This window comes from Malurus melanocephalus, unplaced genomic scaffold (genome assembly GCF_030028575.1).
Source record: "Malurus melanocephalus ecotype Western Australia unplaced genomic scaffold, MMel_1.1 scaffold_247, whole genome shotgun sequence".
Classification (NCBI taxonomy): Eukaryota; Metazoa; Chordata; class Aves; order Passeriformes; family Maluridae; genus Malurus; species Malurus melanocephalus.
The window spans coordinates 141198-166483 of NW_026623479.1; the positions used below are offsets into that span (position 1 = coordinate 141198).

A 25286-nucleotide genomic window follows, 5' to 3' on the forward strand; every position below is an offset into this window, starting at 1 on the left:
TCTGGAGCTCAGGCTTCAGTGTTGCACAGTGAAYTCCCTGGAGCTCTAGAYRTGGATCCCTCTTGGGGATTAAAACCTCTTCCTCTCTTTCTCTTCCCTCTCACTCCCTTACTGAGTGCATGTAAATTGCCATACTTCCTTTCTTGACATACTTTTTTTTCCAAGTCCGTATATGCATGCATACATACACATGTGTGCCAGGCCAGACAAATTAAATGCTTTTACACCATGGCTCATCTTTCTTGGCTGCACTAAGAGGCTCTCATGCAAAATAGATGTAGTGTGGATGTAGCCAGCACACAAGATGCCTACCTCAGGTCAATTCTTATGTAAAGTATATCTGTAGTTGCATTTCTATTTTTCGGGATGAATCTTACCTTGTGTCACCTGTGAATGCCTCCCAAAATTGCAGTATGCACCTGGGCAGGACACAGCATTCCAGACATAGCTGGGGCAGTTGATGAACCAGGCCTTGTAGGTCACTGTTTTCTCTTGTCCTTAGGAAGTGAGACTCTTAGAGACATTCAGCRGTGGTCAGGACAGCTTGATTTTTTGACTATATATTCTTAAGATAACAAAAGACAGTCTAGTTTGCACTACATCAGCCTTAGAGACTGRTGGTGATGACTGTTCCTGACTGTCCCAGTCCTGAAGCTCTTTTGATATGTTTTCAGATGAGTTTGACAAGATTAGGTGTGCACCTTATTTCAGAACTTAAAATAATATTGAAAATTAATCAAGGTGGAATTATTTCCTTAGTGCAGTGAGCAAATGATATTCCAAATTACATTATTCCACAGCAGATTGACATAAGGATGAACTTGTAGCAGCGGAGTTCAGGACATAACGTGCCCGGTGTTTTGCCCTCTCTAGCGTTGTTTATTCGAATTAATGACTCCAGTACACACAAGAGGCTGTCGGTGCCGAGGTGGTGCCGGATCCTGGGGCTGCAGGGAGCGATGTGCTGAGCGATGTCCCTGGAATTCGGGGTGTCCCCCGGGGCTGCGCTGCGGGGCGCGGCCGGCAGGGGGAGCTGCGCGCCGCCCGTCCCGGCTCCGGGGGGGAAGGGAAGGGAAGGGAAGGGAAGGGCCCGGGTTTGGGTTTGGGTTTGGGTGTGGGGTGGGCGCAGGAAATCCTCCTTCTGAGCCGCACCTGACAGGAACGGCCTTGCGAGGCCTGGGCTGGCCTGTGGGCTGGCCCCGGGCGTGTTAAGAGCTGTTTTCCCGCTGTCCAGCGCTGCACAAGTGCACAGATGCCCCAAATAACTGAGTTGTTTGCTGGGAAGAAGGTAGAAGCAGAATTTTCTTAGAAGGCAAGTGCTGTATCTTTATAAGCAATGAAGAGCCAGTGTCTGACTCAAGATCAAAAAGAAAAGAGCTTTAGGACTAAGTGTCTTCAAAAGTGGCATCAGAAGACAAGTTCTGTGGCACTGTCACAAAGTTGTTGATTTTATTTTCCTTTTCTTCTTTCTCATGGAGAATGCCTCTGTTGTCCACACCAGCCGGGCAGGAGCAGCCCAATACAGGCAGCTCCCTCAGAGCAGGGCAGCGTTTCTGACCTCAGGACAACCTGGGCTYGCTGCAAGATGCAGAACACAGATACCAAGGACAGACGAAAGGATCATTTTTCCTTTAGYTGTAAATTAGGAAAGTGCAATTAAAACACTAAACTTGTGTTTTCCATTGGCTGTTCGGACTTGCTGGCTAGAGTGGGGGATTACCACATCTAAAGACCTTTTTTCAGCTGTTGCACCCTGTCAGAAACTTTGTAACACTTACCTGTATTTTGGTGATTTTTTTTCCATAGCTTTCTTAAGAAGTTATAAAGCACGTTTTATTATATACCTTAGTAGTGATTGAGGAGAAATATCACTTTATATTTGGATATACTTACGTAGTCATAAATCTAAGTCCATCTCCATTAAAATACCTGATAAAGTGTGGTACAGCTCTTTTGCTGAAATGGAATTACTTAGAGACATATCAACTCTTGTGTGATATTTCCCTACTCTGCTGCTGGCAATTCTGTGTTCCTATTGCAGATTTCTCTACCTGCTGAATGCCATGTATTAGACATAAATGTGTGGTTTGCTGTCGAGCTGTGCTTGTGCTGTGGCATCTTGAGCAGCAGGGTAGCTCTGTGTGCTGTCACTCGGCTGCAGGCTCAGGCTGCAGTCTCTTGTAGCTTGAAAATTCCTGGATAATCTTGTTTGATGATTTAAAAGAACTGGAGAGGAAGAGGAGGGGTCATGTGTGTGTCTTTTGACCCTCAGAGCTTTATACACTGGGCAGTTACAGTTAGTTGGAAAAATGAAATCTCTTCAGGAGATGGAGAAATTTAGAAGGGTTGGTGACAGTGTCTGGAACTACTGCTACCACATGAAGGATGAGGAAGAACTACTGCTGYTTTATGGAATATAAAAAATTATTCCTGCAAGGAACAGGTAATGTAAGAGCCCTGTCTGAGCTGGTTCTGGCGAGAGTAGCTGGCGCTGAGGGGAAACAGAAACCTSCTGCCATAAGGTACTAGTTTGAAACCTACACATGGAGTCAGAACAGCTGGAGGGGAAACATGAATTTTAGGATCATCCTCCTGAGAACATTTTTTYTCTGTTTTGCCCTGCAAAGGAAGTATTGTCTCCAGGCTAGCTCAATAGGCCACTCARCTGGAATTAACCCTCTGATCAAGGGATATAAAAGGAAAATAAATTTGCCCTCACATTTTTGTAAGCTTGAAAATGTAATAGGTGCTCTGAGTTTTGGATTAAGCAGGTCTACTTGTAAGACAACTGAAAGAGAGTGTGCAGCACTGGAAAACCCATACAACTCTATCAAATATAGTGGGAATGAAAGCAAGACATTAGAGAGATTATTTTAAACTCTACTAAATTAAAAAATTGTGCTATATTTAGATGCTAATTCTCTAATTCAGAGGAGTAATTTTCTCCTGCATTATGCTTTCACTCAAAAGGAGTATTGCTTTCTATTAAGGTGTGTTCAGATTTTCACAAGTCTATGTATTGAGAATTTTAAATAAACATAATAGTTCTTAAGAGCATTTGAACTAGCACATTGCAGGRAGGGAGCAGTATAAAAGAAATGGCATCTCTGTGTTGATCTTCAGTTTTTTAGAGCCATTCTTCCATTTCCTAGATCGCGAAATGAACAACTTGAACAAATTCCAGGTCAACAAAATCTTGTTATAGAAGCAGATGAAGACCCCCAAGCTCTTCAGTCTATATGGAATCCTTCCCATCAATGCTATTGATAGCAAGTAAGATAGTGAATAAGCTGAGCTTATTATCCCTGCCATGCTATTTCAGCCCAGGAGCAAACATTCAGCCTGCCTAGATGGCCCCAATTGAAATGGTCTCAACTGTCAAGGGGCACAAGTGTTTTTGAGAAYGAGATCAGTGCTGGCAGTTGGACTAAATTTCTGTAAGTGCTTAATGTGTAAGAATTGCCCATGATCCTTCRTAAATAGAGAATGAAACTCTCTGCTCCCACCTATTGAAATTGATTTCCTATGCAAGCAGTGAGGAGCTTTTGCCAAAGCCAACACAGGCCCTTCAAACAACCACTCAGCTGGGCCTCAGTTTTCCTGTTTGTGTGTTTCAGTTAACAGACTGTGCTGTGGAAAATAGACCACTCTGCTCCATTAAACAGCCATCTGTTAARTAGTGGGACTGTAGAGTAATAAAATCTATAGTGGGTATTTATCTAATGGGAAATGTAGAGAAAATATCCCAGGTATGAATTTAAAATTAGTTTCCCAAAGCACACTRTGCAATCTAGAGTGCTCCAAAATGTTTTTGTGTGGAGGTCAGTGTTCTCTTTTGTCCCTTCATGTCCAAACAGTGCTACTGCTGAAAATCACRCCATTATTTTCAGGCTTGCAAAGCCTAACAAGGAGGGATATTTWTAGTACAAAGCAAGACCAAAAATCTGTGGAGAGCGAGAGTTGCTGATGTAATTTTTTTGTTACATTTTGCTACATAGTGAGGATGTAGCAGATTGAAATTCCTTGCTGGGGGAACCTGAAGAGCTCTCCTAAGGGACCTCTGAAATATGATTCCCTGGCTAGACTGAAGCTGGACATGAGAAGCCTAGGTTCAAAGCCAAACTGTGCCACAGATCTGTGTTGTCATCTTGTGCAGTTTCCTCAGTCTTTTAATTATTGTTGTCTCTCTCCAGCCTCATTTCATAGCTGGGGTCACTTACATTGGTGTTTATACCAATATACTGTAAATCACCTGGACATGGAGGTGTGTTTATTTTAGCTCTCCTGGGTGCTTACCCCTTTAGACTCTCACCAGGCTTTGTCAAATACATTTGAAATAACAGGCAACTGCCAACAGAAACCTAATTTGGTTTAGCACTGCTCAGCCAGTTCCCAGGAGCTGCTTTGATACCTCATTTAAATTTCATGTTGTTTTGTATCTAGGTTAAACATGCACCTAAAACTGCAAGGACAATATAAATAAATTTTGCAAGTCAAGCAGTGTTTTCTTTACAGCAGAGGAGGGAGCACAAAGAGATTCTGTAAARCTTGACCAGGTCACCTAAAGTTGGTGCAGCCAAAAATAGAGCCATGATCTCCTGCACTCTGACACCAAGGCTCGTTCCTCCCCCTCTTCTCTCTGTAATGAAAAACCATATTCAGGGTGGTGTCACCTATCTGATGTTTTCAGGCYATGGAGTTTAATGAATATCAGTGCTATTTAAGTCAAGACTTCTGAACTGTTTTCTAAATAAGGTGCCAGCTCTTAGCTCACACTTGACAAGTTCATCYCAAAAACTACTGTTGGGAATTTTTTCCCTTTACCTGCAGAACTTGAAGTGATACCTGTAGAGTTTGCATTTACCTTTGGATTTTACTTGATGTTCAGACATTCCTGGCCTTCACCTTCCCCCTGGATAAGAAGCCTTACAAGCTGCTTTGTGCTTTCCAAGAGCTTCTGTGCTCATATTTGTCATGGTCTATTTGTCATGGTCTCACCAAGTCACAGGCTCACATTACTRCTCACTGAAACATGGTGTGCAGTTTAGACAACAGCATGTAGGGAATTTTGAATTTATAGCATTCACAAAATTCTATTTAATTGTACTTATTTCAGATAGCTACTGCAAAATCAGTCTGCATTGGCATGAGGGGTACAAACTATGGAAGAAAACTATGCAGAAAAGAATTTTGAAAGGGCCACAGAGCRTGAGAAAGTATTGCTCTAGAGATGTTAAACCTGAGATGGGGTGCACCATTATCCAGTGATGTGGTCACAGCMGTTCTTGTATTTATCTCCACAAGATAAAATGACATACAAAGGCATTTTCATAGCAGCTGTGTTCTGGTGGGTGCTGTGGTAGCTACTCTGTATGTGGAGTTATTTGAGTTCCCAGCAGCCTTGCACAGTGTATGCTGAAGTCTTTAATTACTTCCTGGTAATTACTGAGTGTGCTGGCTGGCCAAGGCTGGTATCAATATTGCACTCTGTTCTCTAAGCTGTCCTTTGCGTACTGGATACATGTYCCAGTATTTAATAATATCTAATGGATCAGAGAGCAGATAAGGGCAGATAAAAATTGCYAGTGTATTTTTGTAATCCCCTGAAACTCTTGCAGCAGCCAAACAGCATGACATTGTGCATCTTTCTTTCACGTTCTGAGGCTAAGTTACTAAAGTCATAAAGCAAGTAATACTTTCCCACCTATGTCACAGTGCTGTTTTCATRTCTGCTAGTAAGAGTCTTGAGAATTCTGTAAACTGGTTTTGTTCTCAGCATATGAAATTTGAATATTTAATTCGCAAAATAGCCTTGTATCTATGAGTACTTTTATTAAATCTCATTTCCTTGGTATATTTCAGGTCAGGGAATATTTTTTTTTGTCAGTAAAATCTGGTTTTGAGAGGGGAGAGAAAGGTTGGAATAATGTATCAGCTACTTCATTTGAAGGGTACAAAGTATTTTATAGTATCTGTGATATCTACTATAAAACTGTAGTGTTTATCTGAAAATATCTCCACAGCAGATTTCATTTAAAAGCACAGCCTGTCATTAATGGATTGACCATTTCATACAGCTTTTCTGTTCCTTGGCATTATTGGTGCAAGTTCCTTTTTAAACAACCATAAAATGAAGWAATTGCCATAAAGCTGTGCTGTAATCTAGGCTGTGCAGGACCTGCTGCTACCTGAGYCWKTTCTGTGCMTGCTGAAATCATAATCTCTGCAGGAAGAAGGTGTTTGAGTATAAATAACCTGTTTTTTTTGAAGATTCATTGTACACCATTGTTGCATTTATTACTTCTGGGCTAGAAGGAAAAATGAAGTAAAAACCATTGATGTTGGTGAAAAATAGGCATGTTTAGTGAGGTAACATACTGTACATTCCACTGGATGAGAAGGAGGRAAGAAGCTGATCAGGATGCTCCAGGTAAAAATAAAGCTCCCAAATATTAATTACTGTAATGGTATTGAGGAGGTTATCAGCTCAAGCCAGATGCCCTGACATCCACAGAGCAAGGCAGAGAGGATTATTCATTGAGTGTGAGATGGGCACAGCAGTGCAGCTGAACATTAATGTATTCCTTTCTTTTCAAGGTATCTACACCCCTGAACCGCTCTGCAATTTCTGGTGGGCTCTTTTATCCACGGGGTTTATGTTTGTCTATCATTTTAGCATCTTGCAGATCCTGGGATTGGTAAGTAAACAMAGGTTAATAAATGGATAATTTGCAAGTACCTTCAGAGTAAAAACAGTGCCTAGTTTGTCCAGGTCTACATGGGTAAGACTACTTGCATGCAAATTTTTGATAAGGCTACCTGTATGCAAAGTGCATGTTGTAATGAGCATTTGCATACCATATCTCGCAAGYATTGGTTAAATATTTCATAGATTGRTTATGTACCTGCATAAATCCATTTATTAAATACACAGTGGAATTCGGATCTGCTTTTTTTTCTGAAAGCTGCCCTACTTTTATCAAGCAAAAGTGTGTAACCCAAGCATTTTTGATTATTAGGGTAATTTTAGGTGACACAATCAGTGCAACATAAAAGCATTGTTAATTGATAAATTTATTGTTGCTTCCTCAGGTTACAGAAGTKAATTTGAACAACATGTTGTGCCCAGCCGTGTCAGATCCTTTTTATGGGCCTTGGTATCGAATCTGGGCGTCTGGACATCAGACTATCATGACCATGACTCATGGGAAGCTCGTAATCCTGCTGTTTCACAGTGCTGTCCCCACCTTTAAATGGGGCATGGACTGGCTTAGACTCCCATCTAAGAAAATAGACTGAAATTTCTGCCCAGAGTAGTTCGTACAGGAAGCAGAGATATACTGGAAAACAAAGAGGAGGGATGAGAGGACAATGGCTTTTAYTTCTTCCCACAGTTTTTTGCCTCAAAAACACCTCTGTAATCAAGTGAGGGTTTTTTTTTACCTGGTGTTTCTCACTGCCTATTGCCAATGGCAAAATTAGTGGCCTTATTCTGGGGAAGGTTTGTGTTTTATACATTTTGTATAGATTACAGTAGAATCTTGCTTAGCCACCATTTAAAATTAGGCCAGGTTCACATTCCAGCAAAGAGAGTGGCAGTGCTACCTCGTTTTGACTCATTTTCCATTAAAGAACAGTACACATGTAGGATAGGAAAAAGTGCTGAGTTGTAACACTCCACTGATAGGAACCAACATRCTGAACTGCATCATCCTGGATAAACTCTTAGAGCTTGAATGTCCCAAAAATGGTCACAAGGAACAGTGCACACTTAATCTTCCAGTCAGAAGTGCAAAACAGTGAGGTTCTACTGTATTTTCTTTAAGCTGGTTGAAAATATTGGGGAACAATAACTCAGAATTTTTTTTTAATCAAGTACTTAATTTCTAAACTGCAGTGGGTAAGTGTCTATCTAGTGAAATTTCATCATGATGCTTTGGAGATGCTTTTATTTTGGTGAGGGGAAAAAAATAATGTTGAAATTATTTCAAAAGATCATGTTATGTATAAGCTGTGATAAGATACTGCATCCACTGTTCTGTCCTGACTTTGAATAAATTTTTTTTTCACTTACCYTAGCCTGGAGAAGGAGTGGAGATCCAAAGTCCAATGTAAACAACAGCTTTCTTTTTTATTAGTAGCTTTTGAAACATTCCTGCTGTCTACGCTGATCCACCCTGGTTAGTGAGGAAACAAAATGAAACTGTTCTGTCCCTACAGCTCTGATACATCACGTGTAYTGATCTTAAAATACAGGTACAAAAAAGAATGTCAAATCAGTGCAGGCCTCTACTGCAGAGAACATGTTCCAGTTTAGTAGTGTGACTGCATCTTCCCATCAGCATGTCTTWGGGAGAACAGCATGTGCATGGGCAGAATGATCAACTGTGTGTACCTGCTCCAATTTTGCAAGAGAAGAAACTGTTGGGCAGAAAGATGGGAAATCCTGACTGTGTTCTTCCAGAATTATGAATCCATTATGAAGATTGTTGTGTTTTCAGGGCTGCAGGTTTTTCTTGTMSAGAAGTTTTCTGGAATTTATAGACTCATTGTGTTGTCAAAACTGTGACTTGTAAGATAAACCAAAACCATCATACCTCCTCCAGCTGGATCACCTGAAGGTATGTGCTAAAGTTAAGGTACAGTTGTTTATACCTCAGGAAGCAAAAGTAAGAATGASTAGCTGACTTTCTTTTTCCTTAAAAAAGAAAAAATTATCATTGATGAGGGAACAGTGACTACTTCAAATACTTTTACTCCATATGATTAAAAAAGTACACCTCATCAGAAGTACATTGTCCCATATTCTGATTTACAGACTGCTTTCTAGCTTTCTTCCATGCCTTGTGTATATCTATCTATATATATAYAAATATACTGTATGCTCACAACTTGAGAACATGCAGCAATGTACCTAAACTATCCCTCAGGCATATACAGCTGGTATTAATTAGTATTACAATAGAATGATTTTAGCCAAATTTTTCAAATACTATTTAGCATTATTATATGCTCATGTTTGGTTTTTTAAATGTCCTTTTTTWAAAATTTTTTTAAGCATCTTTCCCTTTTTTCCTATCAGAATATTCTAGTTACTGGAACCACTTCTCCAAGTAGCAGCCTTTTTTTTTCTTTTTTTATCATCCATCTCTCTTGTATCTGCTGGGAATAGGCATCAGCCAGAGCTTGTTRTATGTGCAGGATATGGGAAAGAATGGGAAAGCAGAATACTTCATTTCTATAGTAGTGTTTTGTTGTTTTTCCTGGCAGAGGCTGGTTTTTCTTTCCCCTGAATGGTTTATTTTATAGGCAGTTACACTATACCGATTTCTTTGGTTGCTTTATGCTTATTTATGCTGGRAATGAAAGCACAAAACTCTACTGCTGTTCTTGGGAGGTGATTGCATTCTCTCCTGGGCTGTTACGCACACAAACCATGTCAAGACAACTTGAAGCTGTTGCCCAGTATCTGGGGATGAGATTTTACAGTGCTGCAGTGCAATGCACAGTTGAAAGGGTTGTCCTGGGTCTCCTGGTCAAATGTCCCCAAATCCTTTGTCATGGCACCGGGAATTTCAGCAACAGTAGCTGTGGGGCTGCACAGCCAGACCCGCCATTCCCACCAGCAGCAGCTGAAGCAGAGTGTAAAATCTCATCCCAAAATGTGTTCATTTGCTGGCCAGAATACCCAAAAAAAGTGCAGTGCCACTGCCTGGCCTTCAGAGATTCTGGTAGGGATGAAGGGGTCTGAACAGGACCCTCCAATGGTTAGTACTGTAGGTGTTTCAGAAGAATCAAGGAGGATGGAAATTCATGACTCCTACTGCCATTGGCTTCATTTCCCTCCAAGTGTACCCATAAATGAAGCATTATTAGCTATAATAAACCTGTTTAGTGATGGGGTAAGTAGCCCTCCAAAGCAGAGGTGAATCAGTAACATTTCTGCTCTCCCCACCTYGTGCCATGGCTTTAGCTGTCCATGATCCCTGCAGTGCTGTTTTTCCACGGATGCAGACACTGCAGTGTCTGAACTGTGTCTATTTGTTTAATTTTTAATCACCAAAGGAGAATTTGCATCTTTTTTTTCTTTTGAAGGSTGCAACAGCTCTTGGCCACATGCTTACAAAAAGCCACAGTCTCTGAACACGCACCTGGAGCTGGTTTTGGTTCAGCTTCTTAGGGTTCAAAAATGCTGCTCATAAGCAAAGCTTACATGTGCTTGAGCAGCTGCTGCCTTGGTGAACTTGAGAGACAGGAAAAGTTAGTCCATTTGCAAACCTTGAGGTCAGAGAGTACCTAATTGTAGGTTTGTGTTTCTGGCCACAATCAGTTTTTATATTTCTGTAAAATTGAGATCATTTTGTAAAGCTTAACTGTATTTTTCAGAAATGGCTATTTGCAATTGTTAACTGAGTGTACTTTTATGTCCTAAGTTTTGCATCTAAACCAGAAGCATTTGTTTTCTATGCATCCATAGCTAATAGAAAATAGAGTTGTGGTGTTTTCTTCTGTGTTGCTATTGTTTCGAGGTGAATTCTTAGGAATTAAATTTGTGCTTATAGTTAACAAAGCTCTGAAAAGGCCAAAACCCTGGAAGAGGGTGTATGTCTGCCCTGCTGGGAGGTTTCTGCAGGCAGACAGGTCAGCTTTGATGTTTCCAATTCTATAGTGACAACACTCATAACAAATCTGTTGATTTTTGTGATCTTGTACTTCAAGTGATATTGCTGTAAATGTCTTGCAGCCGTTGGTGTAACTTAGTCAAAGCCAAGCTGTTTTATAAATGATTTTATTTTTCTTCAGGGTCAGTTTTGTACTTTTTTAAATTATTTCTGCATTTCCTGAGTCATTCTCCCAATGCTGCAGAGGACRCAGCAGGCAGAGCAGTGAGCACACCCACCCTCCCCAACCATGCTGTGCCAGGGGGCTGGGCTGGAGCACCAGGGGGGCTGCAGAAACCTGCAGGTCTGGTTACCCCACCCTCCAGTCCAGGCATGGCATTATCCAGGCACAGAATGGTTTGGCAAAGATGGAYGTGGATGGGCTCAACTGCCAGACATGCTGTTAGTTCTGAATAATTTGTAAGAGTGTTATAAATTTTGTAAACTTTTTAATGTGCTAAATCTTGGTTATGAGGTAACATTTACAAATCTGGGGTAATTTGTGTACTTGTTTTTGTATTTTGGTCTGATGGGGTTTTTTTGCTGTTGTGCCCTAAGTCCAGATCATTGGTTAAACCTTTGAATTAAAACAAATAAATGCATTTTAATGGATACKCAATAGTTTTGTTATCATTCTAATTGTGCCACACCTCAGGCTGTCTTGCTTAGGACTTTGTATAACTAGGTAAGGAAACTAAAATTGACTTTCCACTTCAATGTGTAACACTGACAGCTAAGAGTCACAGAGGCACTTCATATTAGCTCATTATAAATCAGGTAAGAGGGAGGCTCCTTTCTGAAACAGTCTSATCTTGTCTGCCTTGCACACAGCAGTTCCTTAGAGAACAGTGGTTACTGGGAGTTCTGAATTCTGAGCAGTTCAGTCYGACTGCTGCCTGTTGTGTGTCAGTCAACAGCAGTTTAGTGGCAGAGCTCACTGTAGGACAGAAATCATTTAATCACTCTTTAAATAATACCTGTCCTTGTCTTCCAGGTGCAGAGCTCAGGGAGCTGTTACAGTACAGGATGTTTTCTCCACCCTTCCACACTGTTCCTATCCAAGCTTGGGCAGTGTCCTGTAGTTCCTGTTTTATGGCACCTTAATAGAAGATGGTAGAACATGCAGAACTTTTCAGMTCCCACCTCTGTTCAGAAAGCTGCTGCAGCAGCTACAGGACTGTACTCAGCCACACACCACAGGTAGTAGTTTTAATGCACTTCAMAAATGCTTCTGCCTGTAATAAATATGACGGCAGCCTAGTTAAATGTATTCCTGTGATCCAGTACATCTCAGACAAGCAGATTATTGCCTTGTGTGAAGTTCTTGGCAAATACTGTTCCTGGGAAAAGAACATATTGCATGTGCCCACCTGTATTATTATATATCCATTGTAGAAGATTCAATTTKCCATGCAGCTGGGGAAAAGAATCAATTCTCCAGCTTAATTTCTCTGGAAGGRTATAAAGACTTCCAGAGATGAAAGAGCTTAAACAGAAATCCAGAGTGAAGCACTGTATGGCAGCCTGAGCTGCACCAAGCAAGCAATTTCCCTTTGCAGGCACTGCTGCTTATTTTCAGCAGCTCTCTACACCTAATTGAAATTCAGCCTTTCACTRTTTAATACCAACAAATATGTAAGAARCAAGTTTGTACATCTAAAACACCCYCAACACTACTGTCTTGGTTTGATTTCTACAGAACGGTAACTGGAGAGCTGGCTAMAGCAGTGAGAAGAGTGGGAAACTCRTTGTAGGAAGTTGTAACTAGCTCTGCCTTTCAAAGGCCTCAGTGTTTTAGATTAGGTTTAATGCATGTTTTACACAGTTCAGACTAATCATACCAAATCTGTGAGCCAGCTTTCATCACTGGTGTAGTATTTACCCAGGCAGGTTTCCTCCTAATCAAAGCTTCAGAGCAAGTGGGAGTAGTGGCTGCATCAGACTTMAACATCCAAAGGTTACATGGATTCTACTGCTTTGTTTTCAAAGACTTTGCATCTACAGCCAGCAGAGCTATTAAAACTRCATGAGGCACACAGAACTTGTAACATCAGAGCTGAGTTCCAGGGAGATGGAATGCTTTGTCTCAGGAATTATCCTACAGAAGAAATATGCTGCYTGTAACTCAGACTCAGTAGAAAGTGTCTCAGTGCACCAAGAATTTGGCTGAGGGACCAGAGCTCTCCAGATGAATTTTGGCATCAGCTGCACTGTGGCTTTGACAGAGAGTCTTCAGTACACGTTGCCACAAGGTTCTGTTGAAGAATCTGGCTCTGAGGGGTACAAGGGGATGTGTTGCTTACATTACTGTAACTGGTTCTACAAGGAAGTTCTGCTTCAACAGATTGAAAYCACTTCTGTCTCTCAAGAAGGTGGTCAGGCCTGGATGGAATTCCATGTGTACAGTTAGATGTAAAAAAGCACAAAACTGAATGGAATTGTTATAAATATACTGATAAATATACTGAGCTAAATAACTGATGTAGCTGATATAAACGGTGATTTAACTGGGAGTGTTTAGTGAAAGCTGCAGGTACCTGTCCCCTGTTTGTTCCTACAGCAGGCAAGAGAACGACAGAGTTAATCCCAGGAAAATATTTCTAATGCACCATTAGCCTTTAAAATTAGCACCAGGTACAAATGCTTACATAAAAACATTGACCAAGCCACACAATTAACCAGAGAAACAAAAAAAATGGTGATTCTTTTTCCTTATTTTATTGGGTAAATGATTTAAAAGGTAATAACAATAGTGTTAAAACTACTACAATATCTTTCCACAGCCATATCTCACAGACCCACAGATAACCTTCTAGCATTTTTTTTTCTTTTTCCTCATTTTTCTCTTTTTAAGCCGTACTTATATAAAAATGCCCATTTCAACAGTTTCTTCACACTAATAGCAATTAAATGTGGAAGGAGGAAGGATCTAGTTATAAAGGAAGGGGTTCAGGTAATCTGTGATATTATTGTAATCAATTGAGTTGCTAAGGAAGGAAGGAAAAGACCGAGGCCTTACAAGCTACTCCAGGTAGCTCTAAGCCCACTGTGTGTCACCATGGCATTGAAGATAACTCAAGATGCTGGTGAACAATTTAAAGTAAGTTCATTTTTTTCTTTTTTTTTGTAACATATAAAACACTAAAATAACTTAGAAACTAGATCCCAATATCTTGAAAAGAATCAACTTTGATATACAAAAACAGTCATAAGTTGTTACAAAAGTTTCAAACAAAAGTTTGTTTTCTCAGTGCGTTTATGTACCAGCACAATTACTGGGTCCAGAGCAAAGAAAGAGGTTTTTTCTTTTTATTTTTTTTCTTTAACAGTAATAAAAAAATGAGGAAAACATATCTTTGTATATAAAGAATCATTGCTGGTCTTAAGAATAAATGTAACCAGAAACCCTTAAATCTGAGAGGCACACTTTGGGTTTCTCTTTTTTTTTTTTTTTTTTTTAAACTTTTTTTTTTAACATAAAAGGAAAGTCACCAGTTTATTTAAATGGAGGAGATACTCAGACTCCCCAAATAAACTTAATTCAATTAACATCACTAGCAAAAATCAGTTAGAAACTGTACAAAAATAAAAAAGTTAACACATTTAATCCTGCAGGGATTTTGTAAGGACTGGAAGGCAGGCTTTAGGAGCAGCATTTGGGCATGGCTGGAGGCTTCTTTGGTTCGATCTAACACACATAAGAGATGTAACCTACTCCAGACAACAGTTTTAAAAACCCGCACGGTTGAAGACAAGTAGAGGTCCGTATACAAACTCCAGGTGTGCCAGGGCTGTGCCCACCTTGGCTCCAGAGCGGGGCTGAGGTCAGGACCGGAGCGTCCCTCCCTGCCGGAGCAGCAGCCGCTGCCGTGGCAGCAGCAAGGACGCTTGAAGCATCACTAAGTAACAGCTTTGTGTCAAGTCTACGGTTTGGTTGTCTAACTCAGTTTACAGAACAGAGTTTTTAGGAACATTAAGCAAGAGAATGAAAAAAAACAAAACCAACCCCAACAATTTCTTCAATGGAATAAGGCAAACTGAGTGGTGCTTATAAAAAAAAACAGCATTTCAACTTAACAGTGAAATAAGCTACTTGGTTGTACCTTAATTTCTATAAAGTACCCCAAACAAAAAAACAGATCTGTAACTAACCCCAACAATACAACTAAAAGGTAGTAWAAGTAACTATGAGGGGATAACATTTGTGAGAGCAATTGCTGATCAGCTTTAAGCAAACAGACCTATTCTGTGCCAGTGCATGTCACAGTGAGCTGCACGTTTGGTACAAAGAATCCCACAATTACACAGAAACAATCTGCAGCAGTTCAGCACAGTGTGCTGAGGAGGTAGGTGCCCTAGAAACACTGTAGGTAGACTGATTATTCCAATATTTTTTAAAAAATATCATACAATCTGATTGACCACAGACTCTGTAACAGTTTTTTAATTAGTGATACAAAACTCTGGTCCAGAAGGGTCTGGCATGAGCTCGGTTCAAAAGCACACCTTTACAGTTTGTATAACACCCTTGAACTATATTTTTAAGCAACAGCTACTAAGAGATAGACAAAAATGCATTGTGCATTATGCTGTATACAAAAAGGAGACAAAACTATCCTTTTCTCCCCCAAGCCATGGTGGGAAGTATTGCTGACCTTGTCCTTAAAATCCTGCAGGATTGTTTATTCATCAGTATATCATTATTACACTGGTAAGAAATTCTGTATAACATCTGCATATATCGAAGATTTATTAAAAAATCTGATATGATTTTAGATCCGCATGACCAGTCACGTGACCTTCTTGAGGTTGATTAGCACCTTTCAATACATATATTTTTTATATATAATAGATCTTTTTAAAAAACTTCTAACAATGAGCTCATGCAGAAGCACGAGCGAGCTGTAACGAGATGACAGATAAAGATGGGGTCGGATGACTTTTTTTTTGCAGCAGAATGATTCAGTTTGTGCTCAGGTTCCCTATAAGGGCAAGAAAAAAAACCAACGCAACTCTATCAGGTAGCCACTTGTTCACATTTCCACTTGAAGACTCATTAATCTAAAAGTGTTCCCCAAGTAGAAACAAGACAACAGTTTCATCCAAAATAGCCTCTGTATAAACATCTACTCATTTTTGCCGCTTCTGGCTGGCATCTCTTGGCTCCTGAAATTTCAGGCCCTCTGCTTAAAAATTAAGGCATCRCAACTGAAAATGGTAATATTTGGACATAAATGCTGTGGATGAAGGCATACCAAAGACCTTCTACGAGAACCTCCATAGAAATTAAGTGGCAGACCTAACCTMACATAAGGGATGAACATAATTTATCCTTAACTGGTTTCGAAACCTTATTGAAGCATTTTTACAGTTAATCCAATTCTTTTAAACAAGTGAATTTTACCTATTTGATTTTTAAATGTCTATGTATTTACAAACATTCATTATTCAAAATAACTGGAATTTCTGCTTACTGTGGTTTACTCACACATATTAGGAGGGTCTTTTCTGTAACAGGTGGCCTGTGCTGTCCCCTAGAACACGCTCTGAGCTGCTACAGGCAGCAGTGGGAGTTCTGCAGGCACAGGAGGAAGGAGTGAGCCCCTGCCATTGACTGGCCTTGSAAATAGACCACACATACCTTTTACTAAATCCTATTTTTACAGCAGGAAAAAGTTCCAATCGGTTTTCTTTCTTCTACCGTGTRGAGGGGTATCAGAATTATTACACAGTACTTACAGCTCTCAAGCACTATTCCTGCAATAGATGAAAACATGTAACATTATGGCATACTTGTGCTGGCTCTCTCACAACAGTCTTTTTTCCTTTATTAAACAAAAGTTAACTTGATCCAACTATTCATGACTTCATAAAATTCAGTAAGTTCAAGAGCAGACGAAAGAACAAAACCAGGGATTTCTCTTTTCCAAAATAAGTTTGCTAACAATAATAATAATAAAAAGAAAAATCATCTCACTTTAAAGAGAAAAAAAAGTGTCCAAAACCCTGATGCCAGAGCAGCCTCAACAGGGTTTGCTAGAATGTCTGGAGTATATGTTTTCTATGAATTTTATATATAAGTATATAATTATGTTATAGTCAAAGGCACTAAAATCTAAATCCATTTTCTTCCTAATATGACATCTGCTACTCACCAATCTGCTTTTAGGAAACAAATGTGACTCCTAATTTGAATCATCAGAAAGGCATCGTCTCATTACAAATGCATTCTCGTGGCTACTCTTTGCAGGGCTGGGCTGGCCATGATTCCCAGCACAGGATGGGACACAGAGGGGTCCTGGATCGGATTGTGCCCTATCAATCAGGCCACTTGATTCTGAAAAGGCTGCCATGTTAACATCACCTCTCGCTGCTTCTCTTCATCCCAAAAAAGCATTCTGTATGTCAGCCTTGGCGTTCCGGCTGTTTGTGCTGGATCTGGAGATCCTGTATAGAGCTACATGGAATCTTTACTGTGAGGGTGAGATATTGTACACACAATGTTATTGAGAATGTTATGAAAATGCAATTCATTGTCTATTTTAATACCTGAATCTGATATGTTTCATTCCCTGTCACACCTATTAATGCAAAAGCCATGAATGCCTTTTTGCTAAGCAAAGCATCCCTAACTGCAATCCCTAAACTCTTCCTTCCATCCACAGTCACAGAAAGCCTTGATTGATATAATTCAATGTTAATGAAGTAGAAACTGAATTTTTCATAAAAAAACCCAAGGGTATATGCTGCAAAAAAATCTGCAGTGAATCAATAATAAAAAAGTAGGGGATCTTTGTAGTAATGCAGTTTTCCCTCCCGTTGCCATGATGAGCTGAACCAACTAAGGAGCCTCAACATGGCAACGGAAACTATCATCATAAAATGGTACAGTAATAGAGATAGCTAGACCAAGAAGGGGCAGGGTCTCCTGGGAAGAGGTCTGCAGAGAGGTCCAGTGACTGGTCATGCGGCTCAGTGTCAGGAATAATGGTTGTATGGTGGAAGGGGGTGCCCAATACCATTCTGGAAGTGATGATGCTGACGATGGGCAAGGTACTCTGTGTAGCTCATCGTCATCTTCTCACTGCGGTACCTGGCAAAGAGCAGAAAGCCAATTCAGGAAGCTGCAGGTAGCACCAGAAATGCTGCTCTGGTGGTTTGTTTAGTGATAAGAGCTCTGTACTGCTGATGCTGGAAATAAGACTAACTGCACCTGCACGAGGGAACTGCCACAACTGTCAGGCACAATTCCTGAATCAAATGGCAAATCACAACGGAAGTGCTTACAGAAAACACTTTAAGAAAAGAGAATTGTTAAAAACGGTTGCCTACCATGTTGGTCAAAGTAGAGGGAACAGAGAATGTCCTGGCTCTTCAGCCAACTCTACAAAAAACTARGAAACTTGTAAACAAGCACTACAGATTTTTCGGTTGTTTTTAAACAATCAGTATCAACTGTCCACAAAATTCTGATTTAATCCCAGCTACATTAAATGTAGTTACATTTTTTTAGACTAGAATCACGGACTATCTCCAGTTTAAAGTGATCCATCAGGATCACTGAGTCCAGCTCCTCAGAGAACTACCTAAAACTAAACCATATATCTAAAAGCATTGCTCRGACACCCCTTGGCCTCCAACATGTTGATGCCACGACCCTGGAGAGCTTATTCTGGTGCCTGGCTACCCTGTCAGTAAAGAATATTTTCCTCATGTCCAGTTTGAAGTTCCCTGAGGCAGCTTCATTCCCTTTTCCCGTGATCTATTGCTGGTCACCTGAAAAGAGGAGATCAGCAGCTGCATTCCAGTGCCCCCAAGGAAGCTGTAGACCCTCAGCCCTCTCCAAACTGAACAAAAGTGACTTCAGCTGCTTCTCCTGAKTCTTGCCCTTGAGGTCTTTCACCATCCCAGTCATTTTCCTCTCGTCACACTCTATAGTTTGATGTCCTCCTTACAGAGAGGCACTGAAGTGAGACTGGCAGGCCTGCAATAACAAGGATCTTCCTYCTTACGAATGGAACATTTGCCAGCTTCCACTCAASTGGGACCTTTCCTGACTCCTAAGAGGGTTGAAAAATAATGGAGAGTGGCCCTACAAGAACTTCGTACAGCTCAGTATAAGAAAAAGCAGAATCCAGGCGCTGACAACAAATACTCTGAATACAGCTGCATCATTGTCTGACAAGGAGTAACACAAGGAAGCAGTAGCTGCTGGGCCATTTTACACCCCAGGCTTTATGTGCATAAATAGCATTAGAGCCATTCTTACTGACATTCACTCCTCTACCCTTCACCATTTAACTACAATATTATGGGCAGGGTATCTGCTGCTAATTCTAAAATACTTCAGCTGCCACACACTAAGGAGCCCTCAAGAACACATTTTATTGAACTGGTAGAACCAAATGAAACAATATGAAATAAAATATTAAATTCTTGTCCCCACTCCTAGGAATACCCTGACATAGTTTCACTAGYACACTGGCTGTCACAGCAGTGCATGGCTTGCATGTCTCACACCTTGAGATTAGGGAAACCTGTACTCCTCAAGGCATAAGCCAAAGGTTTCTCTGAGGATCCAGMGGATTAGGGATCTGAGGGACCTCTGTGACGTACAGCAGCAGCCCCACCACGCACCATCTGCCCAAATAAATCTGACMAGAGCAAGTAATCCTTGTTAGCCACAGCCCTGAACACCCACTRCAGCCAAGGAGCACTGTGAGAAGCCAGAGCTGAAACGCTGCAGAGAATATGCAGAGTTATTGAACCAAATATGCAAGTACCCTGATACACAGTGCCCTGGCATTGAACTGACACCTSTAACTCCTTGCTTAGTGCCAGTAATCCCTGTGCAAGGCTTCTCCTAAGTCTGTCCTGCTCTTGTGGAAACAAAGTAATCATTAATGATACATTCAGGAGAGTTTACAGTTACCATCTGCAGGAGCATTACCAGCAGGAGCACCTCCCAGCATTACAACAACAGGACTATGTGCGGTATCCCGGTGCATACCTGGTTAGCTTTATTGTTTTCCTGAATTCATTAGTGATCGGAGCTTTGTAGCCTCCTTTCCTCAATAAGGAATCTATGGTTTGAATGTGGTCCCATCCTGTTGAATTTTACAGTAGCACAAGTTAGTGAGAAATCCAGCAATAGAAGCAGATGTTGCCAAAGCACAGTACAATGTGTGGTGCTGTTGAGAGCGGAAAGGCTCTGTTGGCATTTGGGATAAACCACAACGTTCTTCCCTCCTTCAGACACCACATTTGGGATTTCTTTACACACASAGTTCACTCTACAAACAACATATATTTTTCATCTCATAGCTGAAATATATTAAAAGGGAACCCACTCCACCAGGGTGTCCTAGACTGGGCGTGCGATTACAAAACCAAATCTTTCCCAAACATTCAGGTATGATCATGTATCACAGCCATTTTGGACATTATAAATGATTATGACAATATGGAACATTAAATCTCTATATAACATTTAAAGCAATTATTAGTTGAACATGCACAGAGAACTTGAAATCAGACWTTTTCATAAATATCACTTAACTTTACAGAGGTATGTCTAATTTTTGAACTACAAAGTATTATAGGTGTCTGAGTAATAAAAGAAGTGATAGATTAAAAGTAAAAATTCATTACTATTTTCAGTAAATTTTTACTATTTTCAGTAGATTTTCAGTAAAATCTTTATGCTATTTAAAACTCCTATTCATTGATTTTAAACCCCCTAATATTTTAAGTAGCTGTTAGACATGTTACTTCTAAAAGATGCAGTAATTAGTCACATTGTTACACTAAAAAAAACAAAAAAAACCAACCCACATACAAAATACAAATGGGTAGTTCTGAAGACTTTAAAGGATCTGATTGCAATTCATGGTCTACTAAAATTATTCAGAAATTTGAACACATTCCCCCTACAATTCCTGGGTTTTTAAAAAAGCTTAGAACACCTCTGGACTTTTAAACATCTATTTGGAAACAATTATCAATTAAATATGATCCTCAGCAAAGGTATCAGCCAAGCATATGTAAAAAGGCAAAAAAATAATAATAAAAGCAGCAGCAATGCAAACTGTTAAAGACTTAGACAGAGACACACTATCAACCTTGGAAATAAAAAAACATAGTGAGTGCTCAGTCAGCCAAAGATGACCATTCAACAGAATCCACTCTAGTTTTTTAAATTCACAAACTTAAGACTGTGCCTCTATTAAAAGGGACTTTAACAACATTATTTTGTACTTTCATATTGAAAATMATTTCCTTCCATCCATTAAAAACCCTGGGAAGTCAAGTGCTTGTAAAAGAAATTGAGTACTACAGCAGAAAGTACCTAACCAAAAAACAACTTGATCACCAGGAATTCAGGAATAAATCAGTGGTTTGGATAATTGCCCAGGCATCCCATCRCTTAACAGAGCTTCTGCATCTCCCTTATATCCCAGCCCAACAGCCACACAAAAACTGGCAGCTTTTAACAACTGCTAGCCTGGCTGACAGCACTGTACCACCCCTCCATATTTTATTTTTCTACAACTACGATGCATTTATGACTGGCTTAAAAAACAGCTACAGCTCACTGAATCCCTTTAGGAGACTGACACAGGCAGGTAATTGGCATTTTATATAAGTCTTCTTACAATTAAGTATTGTTCCATCATCACCTGACATCAGTGCAAGGTCAAATATTGCATTTTAGATTTATAGGTATGTTTAAATCCTTCACCAGATCATATGAAATAAAGTGCAACAATGACCTTGCTCCTTTGCAACCTCCGGCAAGTAGGTGGCCGTGCGCTTTGATCCTTTCTCGTTGATGAATTCTATTCTAATCCCATGGACACCCACCTGCAAGAGATAGGCAGCTTCATTAGTACATCACCAGAGAAAAGGTACAACAGCTTTCTGACATGGTAAAACCCRAAATGAGAACCTTTCAGTGGTTAACAGCATTAAACCGAGAGTTCAGGAGGTGGCACTGCAGAGGGTGTCATCTTTTGGAGGTGTTCACTTACAGCCACGTAAGCTCAGCAGCAGCACAGGCACTCAGGATGCTCCTCTGCTCCCCACCATGGAGCTTCATTCCTGGSCTGGAGGAAATCCAGCTAAAGTTGTTCTGTCTCCTCTGACACTGTCACCAATGTTGTTGCTGATAAAATCACCTGGTCACCAGCTATAATCTGCAGGCAAAACAGCTGCCAAATCTAATGAGGCTTCAATTAAGAGCATTAATTTTGTTCAAAGCAACAACTGAATTATTAAAGATTTGTCACACTATGGACTTGAGCCTGGAGCCTTCAAAATTTCTGCTCATGTATGAGGAGGAAACGGTAATATTCCRAAGTACCCAGCCTCAAACTCCTATTTCCATGCTAGTAAGAACTGTAAGGTGATAAAACACCAGCATGGAAAACAGGATTACTAATACCAAGGAGTTGGATGTAGATAAAAATGAAAATGCCAAAAATAGTAGGAAAAAAAACAAACAAAGAGGCTGGACACCTTTCCAGGGCATAGTTTAAGCCCCCCTGTTTTCAGGTTACAATCATTCTGTGGAGAATACCTGCTCTGGGATCAGACCATAAAAGGTATTTCACTGCCAGGTTTTCAGCTGCTTTTGAATTCTGTGCATAAACACAAAGCATTAGTAGATGGACATTTTTATGCCCACATAACCAAGATGTTATTTCCATTTGAATCCAAAGGTCCCAATGCTGCATGTGAATGTGAAAAATTGATGTTTAAAAGGGTATCATGTTGTTCAGTATGGCACATCCTTGTGAACACAGAATTAATCAAAAAATGCTGTAACAGTTTCTCCAGTGACAATTACTCTACTGAAACTGCAGGGCAGTCAAAAAAACAAATACAGAATATTTATAAAGCTCTACTGCTTCTTTAATTAACATATTTTCTTATATTAAGGCTTTAGTTTTTAACCTTTTCATTCTTTATATATGATATAAGCAGGGGATAGCCATGGCCACAACCATTTTTTCCCTATGAACTTTACATTGTTCATAATTAGGAAAAATTTAACTTTCTGACTAACGAATTTTAACGTGTTATTTCATTACCAAGTACTCCAAAACCCCCAACTTTCATCACATGGATACATATAATCACTAAAGGGATCAAATCTGTATACTCAGGGGATATAATAATGAACACAAAGGGCTTGAAAGTAAAATGAAATTGTCTTAGAAGCTGAAAAAAGCTTTCAGAGCTCATTCCCAAACCAGCAGTTCCTGTATCTGGTGATTTTATAAAAGTCTATATTCAGTTACCAAAGTACTAAAATTAAATATTTCCTGGGTTTGCACCTTTAAATCCTGCAGAATATGAGATTCCAAGTGTTTTGCATAATAGTGACCACATAATATTCAGGAGCAACTAACCAGGAGCACCAGTGATGTATTAATTATGATGCAACATTCATATTGCATCACTGCTCTGGATGTTTCCCATTAACCATTTTAATGGACTTTTAGGCCCAACTCTGTAGAAAAAAAGGGCTGTATAGCAGGGGAAAATTTCATAGCATCCTGTGGAGCATATATTTTAACTGCATATCTGAGCAGGACAAACAGCTTTCATTGTTCAACTCCAGTTAAATCAAAACCAGGCTTGAGTTGAATAAATGGAAGCCACACATAAGCAAAGTAAAAATAATCCACATAAGACTAGCACGGGCACAGCGTGGAATTTATTTTGACTTCCTCAAGAGACTGGTGTTAAACTGATGCAAACTTCTGTCAGATTTCCCAAAATAGCCCTCTCCAGGGTGGGAGGTAAGGGCTGGGTCTGTGGAAGGCATTAACTGTCCTGGCTACCAGGACCAGCACACACCTTCCCACACAGCCTCTCAGTTCTGCTCCTGCAACTAAAAATACTGATGCACTACAGGCAACAGTCTGCAGAACAACAACATCTGTCTGTGCAGTTTAGAAAAACAAACCAATCTTGTGCAGATGGAGCTGGAGCTCTGTCTCGCCTATTACCATTTATTAGGGAAATGACTGCCTACAGGTATCCTCTGGWGCTGAACAGGGACCACGCAATCGCTGCTTCAGCCTCCCACGTGGATAGGAATCTATTTAAACTGCTGCTATTGGGAGAGGAAAGCAAGATAAGGAGAGAGACTCAGAAAAGCAAAAAACAATCTCTGCCAATAGAAATATTTCTGTAGGGTTTTAGAGCATGAAATACTGTATCCTATATAAGCTGTACTTGYAGATATAAACTTTCTGATCAGTTGTGTGGCATGTGGCCAGAGGCCACCTAAAATTAGGTTCYGGGACAATATTAATTAAATTAATAGACCTCCCTTAAGGATTACATTAAACTACATTATTTTACTTTTGAAATGACCTTAACAAAACTTCAGATTTTGATAAACACGTATATGTTGATTTATACACATTATTTTTTAAATGAATTCTTTATTTCCATACACCTTTGGATGGGAGAAAACAGGTACATGCCACATTTATTGTTTTGCCAAGTGCCTTTGGCACTTGCCAGATTACTGCCTTTCTCTCTAAATATCTAAGAATAAAAGGTTCCAAAACCCCCTCTGACACCRAAGCTGGAGCAAGTCTTCTGAAGGACTGCTCCGCCCCAAAGCTCCAAACACAGTTCACTCATTTGTTCCTTTTGGACTGACTCTCCAACCATCCTGAGAGGAATAAATAACATTATTCTCTTTAGAATCCATGGGCAATTTGGATAAACACCTAAATATCAGGCCTCGTTGAGATTTGAGCTTCTATGGACTCCACTGTGGAGTAAATTATCATCCAATAATGGTTCTGTTTGGTTACATCTACTGCACTGTAAGAGATTTGCATGCAATCAGCACTAATTAGTTTAGGACTAATTAATTGCAAAACAATTGTTCAGAAATACAATAAAGCAGGTAACAAAGAGCCTGTTACAGAGAATCCACATGGAATGCTCCAAAGAAGGAGCAGCCCAACACCCCCTTGGTGTCAGGAACAAGCATCTGTTCCTTACCAGCACTCACTATCTGTGTTCTGCACCCCAGACCGGCTGCACCACCCATGCCACCAYCCACAGTGGCACTGTGACACCTTGCTCTGCATTAGGGACAGCCCTTCCACTGACTTGGGGTTTGTCAGCTCTATCTMTGAAGAGCAGCCAACCTAGAAACGTTTTCCGGCCAAAAAGCTGGGCTAGAACTTGCACAGTATTCCTTATGATACCACAAACCAGTAACTTTCCCCTTTATTTACCTGAGCAATACTATAGGAACAGCTGTACACCAATGTGTTCAGAAATGGAACACTCCTGATTAAGTGACTGTTGCTATTTTCTTGAAGCTGATCCCACTTCTAATTAGCTGAATTCTACAACTTTTTAGCTCCACATTTGCAGCAAAGATGCTCGCCTCTTTCTGACATCTTTAGTAGCATCTAAATACTACATTTTGATTTACAACAGAGGCAAACGAGGCTTGTTCTCTATTTCACAGCAAGCATAATCATTCATTTACATACATGGAATCACTGAATTTTGTCCAAAGAGAAGAAAATATTGAGATCCAGATTCTTTGTTCTACAGAACAGAAGCTGTGAGAACCACTGGTGT

The 25286-nt window shown here is 40.1% G+C and overlaps 2 protein-coding genes across 4 annotated transcripts in view; one reads left to right on the forward strand and one right to left on the reverse strand.

Annotated features, from left to right (window-relative positions):
• The window catches only part of TMEM164 (transmembrane protein 164), a 29989-nt gene extending 21916 nt beyond the window's left edge, over positions 1 to 8073 (forward strand). For both annotated transcript variants that reach the window (XM_057375388.1, XM_057375389.1), the window contains 2 exons: positions 6598 to 6698; positions 7093 to 8073. In XM_057375388.1, coding sequence (XP_057231371.1) covers positions 6598 to 6698; positions 7093 to 7299 — 308 coding nt within the window. In that variant the 3' untranslated portion in view covers positions 7300 to 8073. The remainder of the gene's footprint in view (positions 1 to 6597; positions 6699 to 7092) is intronic.
• A 6021-nt stretch (positions 8074 to 14094) lies between these two features.
• Positions 14095 to 25286, reverse strand: part of AMMECR1 (AMMECR nuclear protein 1) — a 94918-nt gene continuing 83726 nt past the window's right edge. For both annotated transcript variants that reach the window (XM_057375385.1, XM_057375387.1), the window contains 3 exons: positions 21434 to 21524; positions 19672 to 19768; positions 14095 to 17754 (listed from right to left, as the gene is read on the reverse strand). In XM_057375385.1, coding sequence (XP_057231368.1) covers positions 17640 to 17754; positions 19672 to 19768; positions 21434 to 21524 — 303 coding nt within the window. In that variant the 3' untranslated portion in view covers positions 14095 to 17639. The remainder of the gene's footprint in view (positions 17755 to 19671; positions 19769 to 21433; positions 21525 to 25286) is intronic.